The following is an 18,385-nucleotide window of genomic DNA, read 5'->3' as shown; positions in this document are numbered from 1 at the left end:
ATTTTTTTAATAATTTGTAGACTTGTTAGTCATAATGTGACAAAAAATTGAAGTCCAAACACCTCAAGAATAGGCAAGAACTCAAATCAACTACAATCAAGCATTTCAAATGATTATACAGAGTGCTTGGTGAGCTCAATGGTTTTCAGACTTCATGCAGTTATTGCCCAAGGAGATATGCAACCAAATGATGACTTATTCTCTCCAAGCTGTATTTAAAGTTAATCTGTTGTCATATGATCATTCATATGATCACTTGAAATCACTTTTCTAATTACCCACATATATAATCGATATTATATTGTACTTGTTATTTATATTAATCTCATGATAACAAATACAGACTACTGGACAGTAAGGCACATAAATGTTTTGAGGTTGTTATTCTGTTTTGGAGAACACTGTACACTATCAGCTGGGTTGGAAACATGTAATAACTTTGATTTAATGTGATTCTGATACTGCTGTATTTTTTAGAGGGCTTCCACCGGATATTAAAGAAGACACATTATTTATGATCCAGAACAGTTTCAGTTTTGAAAAGACACAGTGCAATCAGCTCTTTAAAACTCTAATGGAATGTATGGATCACAGAGATTCAGTAAGTACCACCAACATATTGTAGGGGTTCATGTGGGTATGCACCCTCGCCGTTGCCGCCTCAGGTTGGCCCCCCACCGTTGGGGACTCGAACCCGGGCCTCCGGCGTCACTTAACAGGTACCCAGCCAGTTGAGCTAAAGGGAAATCTCCCGTCAGCCCGACGGCTGCGGCCCCTGCTGTTCACAGAGAAGGGAGGAGATGTCACCACGCTGGTAAGCCAGCTCGCACAACCTGCAATGTCGGCCATACGCGTTACAATATCTACAAACTGCATAGTTCAAGATCAAAGTTTCTTTGCCGTTTGTAACACGTGCATTGGAACTCTTAATCACTTTTGTTGTGTAAAAGAGAGGTGAAAGCAGCAATAAGTGAAAGCGGCAGGTTAGTAGTGCAAAGACAGTATCTTCCAGTAGACAATACAATACAACATACAGCATACAGTATAGTTGCAATACACAACAGTAAACCAAGAATTTTCAAAAACTTCTAAACATTCTACAGTCGGTGGTAGTGGCTAGTCGTCAGTCAATATTGTGTATTTGATGCTGTGGTACCTGCTGCCAGACCACAGATATAAGCACAGTTTGTGTCCGGGGTGGTTAAAACCCTATATTATGGCACAGGCTTTATTTCAGCAACAGTTGATATACTGTAGATCTCTTCAGTGGACAGTAAGTCAGATCCTATGAGTTTTTTGTTTTTGCAGATGTCACAACTTTCTGTATTGCCTTCCTGTCCTGTGTTGTGTTACCATATCAAGATGTCACTGGTCGAGACACTTTCTATGGTGCAACAATAACAGCTCAAGAGTATCTGCTTATTCATCCCACATTTCCTCAGATACCTCAGGAAGTGGAGGCACACTTGTGCCCTGTTCAGAATGGCTTCAGTATTGTGGGTCCAGGCCAGGACTGGTCCAAGCTGTCCTATAGGGAACTAAAAAAAACACTTTAGTTTCCACTTGGAGATCACAACAAAACATATGGCATGTTTTGTGGTGAGGTTATACACAACTGGAACTTTTTAGTCTACATGGAAAACATTTCCTCTTGTGCAAATACAACACAATGCATCACCCAGCCAACACCATGGTGGTGGCAGCATTATGTAAACCTGTAATGGGACAGGTTTCAAACATAAACAATAAATACAAACACTGAAATGAAGAGGCTATTTACAGTAAGTTAAAAGATTTGGGTTATGTTGGCACATTGTTAATATTTTCCAGATAATGTGGCACAGCAGTTGAAAAGGCAAACATTGTTAGACAACGGAGTAAAAAGTGTAGAATTACAATCAAGGGATGTTTTTCATGTTACAATGGTACAATGCACTAGGTAGGTCTCATTTAGAATGTTGTGTACAATTTTGGTCACCACGTTTTAAAAAAATATCTATTGCTGCTCTGTAATCCATCAAGAAAATGAGCAACAAGATACATTCAAAGTCTTAAGAGAATGTCTTACACTGACAAGCTGGAAGAACAGAACCTTTAAGACTCAAACAAACAAGAAGGGAACCTGAAACAAATATTCAAATTCATACAAGGGCACTGACAATGCCAATGCAATGGATGTCTTCAGAATGAACAGTGAAACATGAACCAGTGGACACAAGGGGAAACTACAGTATATGGAAGTGCATTTAAAATAAAGAACTGGAGGCTCTTCCTTACCCCATGGATGATGGGCAGATGGAACAAGCTCCAAAAACACTTTGTTCAAGCCAATACTTTGTCTTCCTTCAAAAAGACATCTGGATATGTTTAATGAATCAATAAGCTACTATCAAAAGGGCCATATGTGACAAACTCTGTCCCAAAATTTGCTATTTTGTTTCTTATCTTTCTTAAATTTCTTGTCATTGAGGTGGACTGAAATGAGAAATGACATACTGTAAAGAATACATTATTAGGACTATCTAAGTACTGGTAACTTATAGGCCCATTCTCTGTATGTAATTCCTCAGAATTCATGTCTACTTAAACTGCATTTCAGATAAATTGCACATATTCTGAAATATGTCAGCTATCTTGTTATGCCACAAAGTTTTAATGGGGTACACTTAGCCCTTTTATACTGTAGTTTCTGGTAATTAATTCTGCTCATTCCCAAAATTCAATTCCCAATGGTGCAGCATCTTATTTAACTGCCAGAAAATTGTCTATACTGTTGTATGCTTCTTTAAAACAGCACTCGTCTGATTATGCATCAGTATCAGTGTCAGCATCAGCACTACAGTAAGCCGTAAATAATAATTGTTTTGTATCACAGTCCACTGTGGATTGCATGTGTTGACACCCTGCTTTTGAGACCTGTGATTCTCCAACTCAGCAGTGCTCTGAGGCTGGGGATCTAAGACTAGCTTAGATCTCAATCAAACAGAATTGTATAGTTAGCAGTCAGGCACAAATCAAAAGCTTTTGAATTTCTAAAACGAGAGTTAACAGAATAATTGGAATAATAAGTGCAAAATGTATTTACATATTTATAAAACTGGGGATAATAATTTGGTCCCAGGACATAGCAAGCTCTAAACAATTGGAAGTGTATCACTCAAAGATCAAGTTAAGATTGGGAATATACTGTATAAAAAGCATTTATCCTACATTCTCTTCACCATTTTATTAATCTTTAATGTGATTAACCATACTGTATGAAAAGGAACGTGAAGTATAAAAAAAAGTACAGTTAAGACACACAAAATGTCAAAAATACTTTGTTGAGATTCATGGAGAGCATCTTGCACCTTTTTTACTCCAAAAACTGTAAACTTCTGCTTTCAATGAACAATATTATTTTTTATTTTTTTAATATTATTTGATTATTAACATTATTATTTTTAATACAACTACATGTTGAAACAACACATTTATTAATGCAAATACCTTGTCTTTAAGCAAGTGAGAATTGTGTAATATCTAATGCATATATGTAACATTGTATTTCTCCCTTAAACTAGATCACTGTCTTTGATGCAGAATCAGACGATCAGCAAGATGTATGCACGGCTATGTTAACTGTTATATTAAAAGGTAATGGACTCTTCAAATAAACTTTTGTTACTCTCTACAGTCATGAAAAGTCTGATTTACTTTAACATTGAAAATGTCATTTGTGAAGCCTGAGTTTGTAAAACTACAGACCTCAGAAAGGAAATGTTCTCCATATTTCTTTCTTTTTCTTCAAAATGGGACCTGTGCATAAGGAAGCACAGTAACCTTATAATTGAGAAGTAACACAGGAGTAGTAAAGGAAGTACCTGAGGTAAAATGTCTGAGGTAAATGAAACAGATGTACTTTGAAATTTTGTTTTCAAATGACAAATATTTTTTATCTTCAAGTAAATGTCTTATATATAATTTTCCTATCAAGATTTCAATGTGATCTACAGGTATTAAAATGTCTGTTTCCTGTCTGTGCATATGAAATCTAAATTTTCACATACTGTAACACAACTTTTCTTATCCCATGTTTTACCAGGAATCCATGCATCAGCATCTGATCAGTTAAGCATTGCATTAGCATGGGATCAAGTTGATATTGCAAAAAAACATATTCTGGTCTATGGACAGCACTGGAAGGTATTTGTACTGTGATGTAATGAATTACATTGTTTGAATATGATGATTTTATTTTTATTTTGCTATGAGATGTAAATGTGACTTGGAAAATGATTTTATTCCTGCTGAGTATATGCAAAAATTAAAAATAAAATCTGTATATTTACCACTGCATTTGAAGTCTTGAGAGAACTTAGGTGAGGGTCCTAAAGTTAACTTACACAATAAAGTATATTAATAAAAAGCAAAGTATGCAGGAGCTTGAGATACATTATCCCAATGAAAATAATTCCATTTAAATATAAGAAATAAAAAATACTAAGGATATGATAAATCTGTCTAATTTAAATAAATAACAAATTAAACTAAATACAATTTTTGCTTCTTATAATGCAGATTGTTGAGTTTTTCTTGTACTATACATGTCCAGGTTGGTTCCTTGGAACAGGCTATGCTTGATGCCCTTGTGATGGACCGAGTGAATTTTGTCAAGCTCCTGATAGAAAATGGAATGTGCATGAACCGTTTTCTCACAGTCTCCCGATTGGAGGAGTTGTACAACACGGTGATGTTCTTTTTGTCTTCCAGCTGCTTATTTTCTAATTAACCTTATACTTAATGTTGGATAGGGATTATTTTGTTTGTTCCACTTCATTTCTAAAATCCAGCTATTAAGTTGGATTACTACTGTGATTAAGCAGTATTTATCCCCTTGATAGAAGGCATTCCAGTACAAGGCAGATGTTTCTAAAGCAACAGATTAACAGATTCTAAATTGATATAAGACCTTGTATAATAACATAAAATACTAATGATTGTATTCATTGCATTTCTACTGTATAGTTAACTACTTATCATATATACACTATGTGGATTGAATTATTCTATTTGTACTTATATACTTATCAATTTGTACTTATATTATCATGTAGCATATTTACTGTACAAAGCCTTTTATATTATCTAAAGAGATCAATAAGTAAGATATATTCAATGGTGATATCTTTAAAAAGCAATAGCAAACAGCTGGCACAGGAGAAGGATTAACCAAAAGGTACAGAAGTGTTGAAACATTTATTAGTTTTGTGTATAGTTAATCGTAAACCATGGTAAATTATTAACTCATATATGTCACTTTAAACCAGAGTTATTGCTTAAAACTAGTACTGTTTACTGTGCAAAGAAATCCCTAAGGTTAATGTGCTGTTACCTCCAGCTCCCCGTGACCCTGAATTGTAAGTAGCAGTTACAAAATGTATGGATGGATGCTTACCATTCAGTATGGCCCTTCTTTCTAAACTGTAAATATCTTTTTATTCCACAGTGGCAGGGCCCAACACACAGTCTCTTATATCACCTGGTAAAGGATGTGAAGCAGGTAAGGAGATACATAGCAGAAACATTTTAGGTACCTCATAAACATACTGTATATCACTAAGGTCAGGTGGCTTTGAGACAGCTAGGTCATTCTCACCTTGTCCCTCAACACCCCCCATGTGTCTGCAGTCTATGAGCTTGCTGTGTTGTTACTGAATCCTCCCAGTGGATTTATGGTCTTAACATATGATTACAGGCTGTGATATGTGAATATTCAGAAAGAAAGTCTATTTTGTGTTCTCCTCCCAACAGTGTTAACACATGTGTCAAGAGAGCTTAATAGATTAAATGAATCATAACTTGTGATTCCAAATAAAATCATAATAAATAAAGATATGAATACAATTTTTTGCTATATTGTTAAGATTTCTGCACTTTAACAGACAAAGTTCTTTTCATATTACTGGACTTTCTTTCCTTATTTTTTTCATCTATGTTAATTCTAGGAAACTTTATTTGGAAATCCCATTGTGAATTCCACAAAATGTTGACATATATTAGATACAGATATTAGAATACGGCCTTGTCTCCATTGAGCCAAGATAACAGATAAAAGTAGACTAATAGAAGAGTGACACTATGGAACTGAGTATCATTTCCAGAGAGCAAAAAGACTGCAGTGAACATGGAGAAATAGTCTGCATAAATGCACCCTGGAAGACAATACAAAGTTATCTAAAATTAATGACAATACACTGCTAACGCTGTCTGACAGAATACCTTCAGTATGTGTAGTTGTGACTGCAGCAGTCAAATGTATAAGAAGATTAAGAAGAGCACTCATTTTAATCCAGTTTACAAAGATTCTTCCAGTCATCATTGAATATATGCACACTAGATTTGAGAAAGTAATATTTATTCTGTAATTTTAAATATTTTAAATGATAACCCATCTACAGAGTCATCTTCCGCCAGACTACAAGATATCACTGATTGATGTTGGTCTGGTGATTGAATACTTAATTGGGGGAGCATATCGGAGTACCTATACACGCAAGCATTTCCGAGTTCTTTACAATAGCCTCTACAGACAGAAAAAGGTAAGCAGGAGCTGTAACAAACTGTTCAGCCACCATTTTATCCCTTCTTTCAGGAATTGAAATCACATCAATCTAAAAGCTAGAAAAAATCGTGGGGCAAAGTAGTTCAAGTAGGTGGCTGTGTCAACATGTGTAGGCTGCAAAGGAACAAGTAAAAGTTTGTTCCATGCTGAAAAGAGAAGAAAAGAAACACAACGTTTCAGGAATGGAGCCTTCTTCGGGTATGTCACATTGTGTTTCTTTTCTTCTCTCTTCAGCATGGAATAAACCTTTAGTTGTTCCTTTATATCCTGGGTCAAAAATCCTTCTCTCATTTGCAAACATTCTTATGTTCTTACATAAGAAATATTGTACTATATTCAAACAAATACTCGTGTAAATCTGAGTCCTTTTTCTTTGTTTTAAAATTGTTATAGTGTATCATCATTACACTGACTCGCTCATTACAGTGTAGAAATTCATACAACAGCAATATATTTTCATTGTGTAAAATATGTGAAAGTAATTCATTTCACTGTCATATTTTATAACTGGTGTGAAATACAAAAATAATAGGTGTTTCTTCTCCAAGAACGTCATTTTCATGCAAAAAAATGAGTGTGGACAATTGTATTCCGAAAGTAGAAGTTTTATATATTTCAAATTGGTGTCAATGTTTCCAACCTATAAATCTACATTTTGTAATACATTATGTTCATTTTATAAAAATGTTCCAAATATGTTTATGCTTAATTCTTCATGTAAATAGTGCTTCACATTTTGTATTGTTTTCCTCATTCAGAAAATCAGTCAAGGAAATTCTGTCAGCTTTAACAATGATAGCAAACAGCTCTATGGCAGGCATGGAAATGAAGACAACGTACCACAATCATATTTCTTCAGAACAGCTCAGCCTTACAAACGCAAGGTAACTATAATGATTTTTTTTATATGAACAGATTTATTATTCATGAAAATAGTCAAAATTATAAATGCAAATGACAATTTATGTAACAACCAACTACATTATTTCAGTAGTTCCAAAGTAATACTGATGGCATGAAGAGTAAATTGTTCAATTTAAATATTAAGATGTGTTTAAATCTTCTTTTACCGTGAAAAAAAATATATAATGAAAGTTAACTTGCAGTCCCTTAGTGTAGTGTGGACTCATTTCTAACATTATTTTACTCTCCTGTAGGAAAAGACACTTTTTCATCAAAAGTCGAAAAAGAAGCAAAAAGCGGACCTGATTTTTTCCCAGGAAAATGAATCTCCACTGTTCACTTACAGCTTCAATGATCTGTTTGTGTGGGCAGTGTTGATGAAGCGACAAAAGATGGCTCTGTTTCTCTGGCAACATGGGGAAGAGGCCATGGCAAAGGCTGTAGTGGCCTGCAAACTATACAGAGCTATGGCAAACGAAGCCAAGGAAAGCAACATGGGGGATAACACTTCAGAAGAACTAAAGATATTCTCACAGTATGTGCACTTTCATCCATATACAGTACAATATTGCAATAGTTTGGTCAAATTCTAATTGCAATGGAGTGCAAATACAAATAAATAAATAAAAGAATAGCATACTTAATACTTTGGTGTTAACGTACCTGGCTGAGAAAATGACAGGCCTGACAAAAGGTCAAAGTTGTCATCATCACCCCCCCTCACTTACAAGGAATGAACTAGGGAGGCTGCTGCAACAGTGAAGCTGTGGTGAAACGTGAAGGTGAAGGGTGTTTCAAAAGATATCCGTAGAGTTGTGGACTCCTGGCCAGATTTATACATAGAAGAGCAGAAGTACAAGATTAGAATTTAACCTCCCAAAAACCATTTGTTGGCACTCTTTTACAATTTTAGAGTCCTAAAAACAGCTAGGTATAAGATGCTGTTAGATATTGAACTTTATCATTAACAGTATGATTAGAGATATAATGGAATTTGCATTTTATACTTACAAATGTACAGTTGAGCAATACCTATTCAGTCCAAAATACTATTTAAAATGAAAAATGCTTTCAATAAAAAGTTAAGTTGGTCACACAAAGAAAGTAACATTATATAGTGGAATATTATCTATAGCACACAAATATTCAGTATAAATAGCAATAAAATGTAAATGCTTTACTCAAAAGAGCAGCATTATACCATACAGTTTGTATTATCTTATTATTTTTTCTTTAAAATCATGTCTCCTTCTTATTTATTAGAGAGTTTGGTCAGCTGGCAGTGGATCTCCTGGACAATGCTTTTAGACAAAATGAGAGAATGGCCATGAAGCTGCTCACCTATGAGATGAAGAACTGGAGCAACTTCACCTGCCTGAAGATGGCAGTGTCCTCTGGGCTGCGTCCCTTTGTGTCTCACACCTGTACGCAGATGTTGCTAACTGAACTATGGATGGGACGCTTAAACATGAGAAAAAATTCCTGGTATAAGGTAAAACACTAATAAATGCTCCCACCCCACCCTGGGAATAACTGAAAATCAGAACTGACAAACATTATGTGTTTGCATTTTTAACTCAAAACCGAAGCAGTAAGAAGCTGGAAAGATTAATGATAAAAATTAATATATTGGGGTTCATATTTACAGCTATTGCCTCAGCATAATTTACATAATTTATACAACTTGTATTAGCCCATTTTAAAATCCATCTGAAATAAAAGCTGATACATACAGTACAGTATATCCAAAAATATGTGTCCCTTAGTTCAAATGGATTCTTGGTTAAATAATCCCTTATGTCGCATAACAGTTATTGTACTTCATGGAGTACATTTTAAATGCAATTAAGAATTAATAACCAGTTGAGCAGAATAAACTTTAATGTTCTTACTACTAATAGTAATAATAGCACTATGTGCTGTATTTAGACATTTGTTTATATTTCAAGAAGGAAGCACTGAATATCAGGTCTTTGTTGGGTATTCTGCATTAGATAAGATAAAACAGTTGTGAACTGTTCAGCCAGATACATTACTATTAAAAAATGCTCCTAACATTTGTGAGATTTGAAGAATATATAAAATGTATTAAAAGTAATATGAATACAAAAATTGTTGTGTTGTATGTTCTTAACATTTGAATTAGAAAATGTTGGCCACCCATTGACAATAATACAAATAAAGACATGATTACAATATGCAAGTACATTATTTAAAAATCTACACACTTATAATTAGCTAGTGTCTTTGAGCTTAACACAGCTATATGTTGTTATATAAAATTGATTGGCAAAAATATTTTTGGCATAAGCAAAATGTATGCTTATTTTCATGTTTTAACTCAATCTGGAAAATGTCTCAGTGTTTGTGCTTCTGTACCTTCAGGTTATTTTGAGCATCTTGTTGCCTCCCACCATTTTGATGCTTGAGTTCAAAAGTAAGGCAGAAATGTCCCATATTCCTCAGTCTCAGGAGTCCCACCAGTTAAACTTGGAGAGTGGGAGTCATGGATCCAATGGGAAAGATCAGCCACAAGTGGTGAATACAAAATCTTGATGTTTTGTTTTTCAGAGAAGAGAGGATGAGAACACTCATTCTGTTAATTAACAAGGATTCTTTAGAAAGACATTAATTCCTGGATTTTAATTAGTTAATTCTGGCTTCTTTATTATTTCTTTGTCCTAACACTAACCTGTGCTGTATATTTATACTATCACAATTTAACTATTTACTGTATATGCACCATGATTAATTTCATGTCTCAGCTATGCATTTCATTAAAACAGAATCCCCAAACTCCTTATTTACACACATGTACTGTACAGTATATATTCAATGTGGATTAAACAAGATCTGTACCACACAATGTTGATGAGGCTTTACCCAAGTGCACTACACACACTTTTGCATTCAGAGCCCAGGTAAATGAACTGTCTTTTCCTGTTTCTTTTATTTTCAAATTAGTGAAAAAACAAGACAAAAAGGATGATGAAATTACTTAATTGTCAGTTTTTATACGGATTATGCTAATCGTATCATGTAAAATCATTTAATAGTAATAATCATGTAAAATCTTTTCAATCTACTATAACATTAAGATGCTGTTGCAGAGTATACAGTATATATATTTTCATTTTCAGTATTTATTTCAAATGCTAATTAAATACTTTTCTTCACTGTAGAATGACTGTGATCCTGAACGCGGACCTGAAAAACCAGAAGATATAGATTTCTCTCTGACTACACAGCAGAAAGGACTTTTCTGGACACGGAAAGTCTATGAATTTTACAATGCACCAATTGTAAAATTCTGGTTTCACACAGTTAGTAATCGCTCACTTATTTCTTAACTACAAGTTTAGGATTTACTGCCATTTAGATGTTATCTGAACCACTTTTCTTTTTTTTTACTATGTTATGTCAGTAGTACAAGACCAACACCTGCTGTGTTACTGTATATTAATTTTTGAAAATGTGTTGTGGTTCATATTCCTGCAGATGGCCTATATGATCTTCCTGATGCTGTTTTCGTACACAGTATTAGTAAAAATGGAGCCAAAGCCCACCATCCAGGAGTGGCTAGTGATCATTTATGTGTTTACTACAGCAGTTGAGAAGGTCAGAGAGGTGAGGAAGTGAATGCATATAGTATGTCCTGGATTTACTGTTTTTTTAATAAATTATATTCTGAAAGAGATCTATCTGCAGTCAGTATTATTTAACATTTGGTTAACATTCTGTTTTATATATAGTTTTATAACAAAATCAGAAATGCATGTGTTGACAATGTGATTTTTAAAGAATGTGTTTTGCCTTCATTGTTTGTACCAAATGTTTGTAGTTAATCACGTTGATTATATATGATTTACGATCAAACCTGGTTTTCAAAAACGTTGAACAAGAAAAAACCCGTTAACTTCCTACATCCAGTGCGGAGGGGCTGATGTGTTCTGATACAGAATAACATTTAAATGCATATTGCAACAGAAAGGAGAGCATGTATTTCACTTAAATTGTGTCAGATGATTTCTAAGAACTGCCTTGGGTTATGTATCACCTAACAATTTGTTTGCTAAGATTATTATCAGATACCTGCTGCAATTGTGGATTTAAAACTGTTACAGCAATCTTACATTTTCTGTCTGAATTTGTTATTCATGTTAAGCACTGCAAAAATTTACAGTTTAAGTTATTTTTTCAACTTTTCTTAACTTCCTACTATTGATAAAAGTAACTTGGTAATGCACAATAATTACTATATTTCCTTACTATAGTTTTCTGTTCTTTGTGCCACTTTGGTAAACAGACTAATGATCAAATACAATTTAAATTGTACTGTATGACAAAATCAGTCAACTGGTGAATATCATTTACTTTATATTAAACAACAAAAACTGTAAGGAATGGATTAAATTGGAGTAACTTTCCTGTTCTAATAACTAATAATGTTGACATCCTTGTGTGACATGGCTCTTTTTTCTTTTGCTAATTTTTATTTATGGCTTATTGAAGGTTTTCATGTCAGAGCCAGGAAAACCCATTAAGAAGATAAATGTCTGGTTTAGTGAGTACTGGAACTGCACAGATTTCTTAGCCATCCTTTTATTTGTCGTTGGCTTTGGGTTACGATGGGAAGATGTGCCCATGAGAACAGCAGGACGAATAATTTACTGCCTGGACATAATTTTTTGGTACGTGCGGCTTCTGGATTTGTTTGCAGTCAACCAGCATGCAGGCCCATATCTGATGATGATAGCTAAGATGGTGAGTTTTAGAGAAACTGTCCTTTCACCAATAATTGATTTTCTCATTAATTTGAATTTTAACCTGTAAATAAAGATGTACAGAATATAATTAAAAAGAAAACATATTTGTGACACACTGGTCAGAGTATTTGTTTAAGCCTCAGAAAGCCAACATAAGAACTTTCCAAAAAAATGGAAACAGAATAGGCTTTGTTAAACAAAAGTTCAGATCTTCTAATCTTAACAAGACTAGAGAGAGGTTAAAGAGAAAAAAGTTTTGGTTTACACTCACCTCTTCCAAGCAAGGAAGGGAGTTGCTTATTCGCCTCTTCTCAAAGAATGATAAAACATGCTAAAAAAGGCTCTCTGCATGGCACTTGGTCTTTTCTTCCTTTTCTTCTAATACCATCACCCCCCCCCCCCTTTACTGATTTCCTCACTCCATCCTTTCCTCCCCCTGTTTTTATCTACATTTCTGGTCAGCCTGTCTTTTTTTGTTTCATTTCAAGTTTCATCCTCACTGACACTCTACCTACAGGGTGCGTTAGCATGATATCAGTCTGCACTGGGTCCAGGCTTCCTCATTCATAGCTCTCTCCATCCCTGCTGCCTGTGTCTCAGTTGTGGCCCAGGCTTTTACGTCAAAAAAGGCCCCTTTACCTCCTTCTATTGATGTCCAATTGGTGCAGAAATGGCCCGCAAGTCAACTCATCCCCAAGCTTTCACCTGCAATTGTAGCTGCCATTTCTTATTTTTTTAGGAAGTTCTCTTGGAATCCATCCTCAGCCATTCAGTTCTAACAGATTTCAGCAAATGATACCTCACTTCTGGTCCCTATCCTACTTCCGTATTAGCACAGTTCACCTCAGGCTTCTCTTTTCAGGTTGTTTCAGTGCCTTCTACTGTCCGCCACAGAGTCCCAGTCTCATGTAAGCTAGGGTTTTGTGACTTTACTGTCACTTATTTGCTGATATCCTTTCCATCTCCTGCATCATGCTACTCATTTACTTCATTCCCCATCTATGTTCCAAATCAATTTATATCCAATTTTACTTGACCAATCAAAATGGTATGGTGACTTTATTTTACTTGGGATGTATAGCTATACAATCTTTTTTTTTCAGATCTGAGGGTCTGAAATGTCCTCAAAGTGATGATTAAAGAGAAATGCACTCTTAGTGTGAACGAAGAGTTGTTTCAGCATAAAATAAGCTTGGTACAAAAGACATTAATAAGCATTTCAGTCTGTGTCCATCGGCTTGATAATAAAAAGGAATATTTAAAGTATATGACATATTATGTTTAATAAATATGTTTTCTTTTTACAGACTGCCAACATGTTTTACATTGTTATAATGATGGCAATTGTACTTCTTAGCTTTGGGGTATCCAGAAAAGCTATTCTCTCACCCAATGAGCCCCCTTCCTGGACACTGGCTAAAGATATTGTGTTCCAGCCATACTGGATGATATTTGGTGAAGTCTATGCAGGGGAAATTGATGGTAGGGTACTTCTACATTTGTTAACCTTTATCCAGTGCATTACTGTATGTTCTGATCCATTTTTGCCTCTAGCACCATATGACTCCTATTCAAGGAAACCAATTTATACATTTTGTAATCTGTGGAGGTGCAGCGTTGTTGGAAATACTTCAGATGCATTCACAGAATTCTTAGTGGTTTGCTGTAATTTTGTAAATAATGTAAGGCTATTGCAAGCCTTTACGCTTCAGATATTACCTTTAGGTTATGTATGGTTGTTTGTACAGATTTCATTATACTGTTTAATGTGTTTCTTATTTGTCTTTCAACAGCTTGCGCAGAAAACAATATATGTTCTCCTGGTGCTTTCCTAACTCCATTTCTGCAAGCAGTCTACCTGTTTTTTCAATACATCATAATGGTCAACATCCTAATAGCCTTCTTCAAGTAAGTTTAATCAGAGATATGATGTACTGTATATATATAAAGTTTACAGTATATACAGTGTATACGTACATATACTGTACATACAGTATACTGTATCAGGAGAGGAAGACCATTTATCCTGTAGTTAAAAGTAGATCATTTCAAGGTACTTGCTTATTACTAAAAACGTTTCTGAAAGATCTTTTATTTTTCACCATTTATTGTGTACAATGTTATACATTTGTTATAATTACTATTTAATAAGTTATACGTTTTACAGTGATAATTGAATTGTAAACAATCATACATTACCTGAGGAAATAGGGAGAAGGTATATTGTTCCCCTTTTTTTTATAAAGTGAAAAGAAGGAAAAGGGTGAAGCTAAGAGGTATTATCAGTACAATATAGTAATAAGACAAACTCCTTTCCCAACTAAATTATATACACATGCATGGTTTATGTTGATGCTTTTATTTCAGTGGTGTCAGGAAAAAGCTTTTAGCAGACTTCACCCTTTCATTATAATTACATTATCTGTCTTTAACACTCACAAAATATTAATGTTTTTTCTTAAATGTTGTGATTGACATTACAGCAATGTGTACTTTGAAATGAAATCTATTTCCAACAAGCTATGGAAATACAATCGATACCGATACATCATGACTTACCATGAAAAGCCATGGCTCCCACCACCTTTCATCCTCCTGAGCCACTTATCTCTGTGCATCTCCACCATCTATCAACATCAGTCAAAGGAATTGGAACATGGAAAGCATGTTGGACTGAGTAAGTTCTGGGAATGGCATGAATACATGCTAGCCAGCTGTACTCACAAGTCCTGCTTATCGGAGCTTTGAAACAGTTATTGTATGTATCAGACTTCATTTTAACAACCTTTTCTAAGATGTGTCTCTTAAAAATGGATATGGATTTCAGAAATGTGATGTGAATGTATACAAGAAAAGGTTCTGGTTGTTAAAAGCCATCTGCGAGTAGATAATATTGCAGATGATGAGGACAGTGGCAAAGGTGTTCCGGTGAAAAAGCTGGCCAAGATGTTTTAAGTCTTAATTACTCTGAGTGAGCTCTAAATGATGTTAACAGGAGTTAAAGGCTGCTTTGTCCCTTGTTTTCTGCTTTATATTCTACAGTAAAGCTTTTATCTTATCACTGTAAAACTAAATGAGAAAAATCTAAACTCAGTATCTCTTCCTTTATAGAGCTTTACTTGAGCATCGAAGATTTGAAGAAGCTCCATGATTTTGAAGAAAAGTGTGTTGTGATGTACCTTTATGAAAAGAATGAGAACTTTAATTGCAATACTGTCCATAGAATAAAAACAACACTGGAAAAGTAAGATATTCACAGATCAAATCCTGATTTCTTTCTTCTTGTTTTAGCTTAATCGTTTGTTTGTTGATGCTGTCTATATTGATGACTTTTAATATTTCATTTTTATGTTCTGTATTGATCATAATCACTTTATTGGTTGCACCAAACCACTAAATTGGTTTAGGATCATGTTATACTTAAATATAAGATTTTACTTTTTGTTTCTGGTTTCAGAGTAGAAGAGATGTGTCTCCAGCTGAAGGACGTCGCTGAGAAAGTGTACTTTGTCAAGGAAACACTTCAGTCTTTGGATAATCAGCTGGGCCACCTTCAGGACCTCTCTGCCTTGACAGTAGACACTTTGTCTGTCATCTCTGCAGCAGGAAGCTTGAAAGAGGAGGAAGAACTGCTTGGCCACAAGAGGCATCACTCCTGTGAAAGGCTTCCTCACAGCTGGAGCAACTATGCCCAGTCAGTGGAAGACCTGAACAATAAAATTAAGAAGAAGTACCGCAGCACCCCACCTTCTCTGCTAAGAACCCTGGGACATGATCCACAACCTCTGCAAACTCTGGGGTGCAACAGTAATGAGGAGCAGCAAACAAATTCCAAAGTTAGAGCTCTAAATTCCATAGATAAGGAGGAAAAAGAGGGAGGCAAAATACTGATTGAGGTCCACAAAGACCATCAGTCTAAAGTGTTGTGTGTTCCATTGATGCTTTCCTGCTGTAAGAATAACTCCCTTACAAACATTAAATCTGCAGGCAACTCATTGCCAGAGTCTATCCCTGAGACTCTTCATTCTTCCATGAGACAGTCAGGTGACGTTCTAATAAAAACAGGGATCCCTGACATTCAGGTTGCACAAAATAGTGATACCTGGCAAGAAAACAAAACTTTCAGTCTAGGAACCTCCACAGAAGTCAGTGATCAAACACTCATGTCAGACTGTTATGCTGAAGAAAGTAAAGGAGGCTTTGTCAATTTGGCCTTTAGTGAGGGTAATGAGCCCGGAATATTCCAGCTTCCTCAGATGAGATATGGCAGAAAGAGCCATCTTACAATATGCAACAGAGATGAGAGTGAAAACAGCCTCCAGAAAGATCAGGTCAGGAACTCTCACTCCTTGGCCTGCAGCTCAGTCAGTATGGAGATAGCACCTCCAAGCCAGCAGAGCTGTACTTTGGTGTGTGGCAACACTGTGGAGAAAAACTGGAAAAGCCACAGCCTACGAGCAGAGCGAGGAAACATGATGCTGAACCCTAGCAAAGACAGAGGTAATGATCCTGAAAAAAATCAAAAGTTTATTAAATGTATTTTACTTAAATATTTTTCTCTAATAACATTAGAGAAGTTATAAAGGGAATTTGGACTGAATGGGCAAAAAAGTTACAAAAATTACGGTATGTGATAGAGAAGCTAGAGAAAGTGTACAAAAATAATGTTATTGTGACGACGCAAGTTTTAGTAAAATATCAGAAATATATAATCAATTAAGAAGGCAAATATATTTTAATATGAATTAATACTTTGTGCTGTTTTTTCTATTATGCCTCAGTAAACCTTTTAAATTTAAAAGTAAAATCAAAATTTCACGCTTTTGCTAGTGCATATTTCTTTGAACTATATCATTTTTTAGTGATAATTCTGTTTAAATGGTCCAGGAATGCCTTACAGTACATCTTCACACACAAAATAGAAGCAAAAGTTAATCATTATTTTTTATGTGTGTCTCAGAGACGTCTAAATCTTCGGAAATATACCCATGCGCAAAGCCTGTACCAAAAATGCAGAATCTTAAGAGAAAGACTGTGAAAATCCAAGAGACAACTCCAAACCTCCCTTTGCCAGTAAGTATGGCACAAACAGAGGTTTACTTGTGCTCATTTGAAAATAATCTTCATCTCGTCATATCAGATCATGTTAGCATTTGAGAGACATAAGTTTGTAAATTATTTTTGGTACAAAACAGAAATAAATGAACAGGTACTGTATAGCACCCTTAAAAGGGAATTTAAATTTGATTAATGCATTCTTTGTCGCTCTAAGTCTCTTTAATTGAGATTTGTACAGAATTGTGGAAGGAGTATAAATTCTAATCTCACCTATTTCCACTCACTTACAGTATGCATAAATATCTCACACCCCTTTTCACTTCTTTCTTGCAAATTTGCGCATAGTCTTGCCAGAGACAGGCCTTATCTTCCCGTCTCTATTTCTGAATTTCTTCCACCATCATTCCTATGCATTACTCTGCAGTTCCAACAGGAGGTGGCACTGCTTCCACCTTGCTCCACCTTGAAAAAGTAGTTCTTCTATTCCAGGAATCCCAGCAACCCCCATGATGTTTTGTTCTTTTCTTCCAGCTGTTTCTGATGCTGACACCCCTAGGTCCAGGTCCAGATCCGCTGAAGTTGGTTTCTCCTCCCATTCCCCACTTCCTCCTCCTCTTCTTCATTTTCATTTAATTTCTGCCCTTTTTCATGTCTGGTACATTGTCCAACAGCCCACTGATCCCTAGGCTCCAGTCTTTCTCTGGTGTTTTGTCTCTTCCTTTCTCTATTTTTTCTGTCCTGCTGTCTCTGTAGGAGCCTTTTAGGAAACTGACTCTCAAACTGTCCATTGGGTATTTCGGACAGCTCCACTGACTTTCATTTGGTGTTGTGTTTGCCCGTTGCTCTCAAGGATTGTTGGGTTAGCCACAATTTTGGGGGGGTTCCACTTCGGAGCCTTCCTCATTCATTCAGTTGTAGCAAGTGGAACAGACAGACAGTCAGTATTTCAAGTTCTCTATTAGTCCTTAAAAATAAGAGACTAAAAAGTCTCTTATTCTTATTTTCCACTTCACTTTTATTAGTCAGCAATTCAGTCCATTCACGTGCAATCATC

At 35.3% G+C, this 18,385-nt stretch overlaps 1 protein-coding gene across 2 annotated transcripts in view; it reads left to right on the top strand.

The window, feature by feature from the left end:
• trpm6 (transient receptor potential cation channel, subfamily M, member 6) overlaps nt 1-18,385 on the top strand; it is a 42,661-nt gene that overhangs the window by 14,810 nt on the left and 9,466 nt on the right. For both annotated transcript variants that reach the window (XM_088630124.1, XM_088630123.1), the window contains exons 11-29: nt 478-601; nt 3,564-3,636; nt 4,085-4,185; nt 4,595-4,729; nt 5,489-5,542; nt 6,441-6,581; nt 7,363-7,488; nt 7,762-8,042; nt 8,771-8,999; nt 9,893-10,045; nt 10,690-10,830; nt 11,006-11,134; nt 12,020-12,271; nt 13,581-13,755; nt 14,067-14,181; nt 14,757-14,950; nt 15,385-15,517; nt 15,731-16,773; nt 17,234-17,346. In XM_088630124.1, the coding sequence (XP_088486250.1) occupies nt 478-601; nt 3,564-3,636; nt 4,085-4,185; nt 4,595-4,729; nt 5,489-5,542; nt 6,441-6,581; nt 7,363-7,488; nt 7,762-8,042; nt 8,771-8,999; nt 9,893-10,045; nt 10,690-10,830; nt 11,006-11,134; nt 12,020-12,271; nt 13,581-13,755; nt 14,067-14,181; nt 14,757-14,950; nt 15,385-15,517; nt 15,731-16,773; nt 17,234-17,346 (3,712 nt within the window). The remainder of the gene's footprint in view (nt 1-477; nt 602-3,563; nt 3,637-4,084; nt 4,186-4,594; nt 4,730-5,488; nt 5,543-6,440; nt 6,582-7,362; nt 7,489-7,761; nt 8,043-8,770; nt 9,000-9,892; nt 10,046-10,689; nt 10,831-11,005; nt 11,135-12,019; nt 12,272-13,580; nt 13,756-14,066; nt 14,182-14,756; nt 14,951-15,384; nt 15,518-15,730; nt 16,774-17,233; nt 17,347-18,385) is intronic.

The sequence above is a fragment of the Lepisosteus platostomus genome, chromosome 4 (assembly GCF_059453375.1).
Source record: "Lepisosteus platostomus isolate fLepPlt1 chromosome 4, fLepPlt1.hap1, whole genome shotgun sequence".
Classification (NCBI taxonomy): domain Eukaryota; kingdom Metazoa; phylum Chordata; class Actinopteri; order Semionotiformes; family Lepisosteidae; genus Lepisosteus; species Lepisosteus platostomus.
Note: the sequence above shows the minus strand (reverse complement) of the source record. Positions and strands in the feature narration are given on the sequence as shown.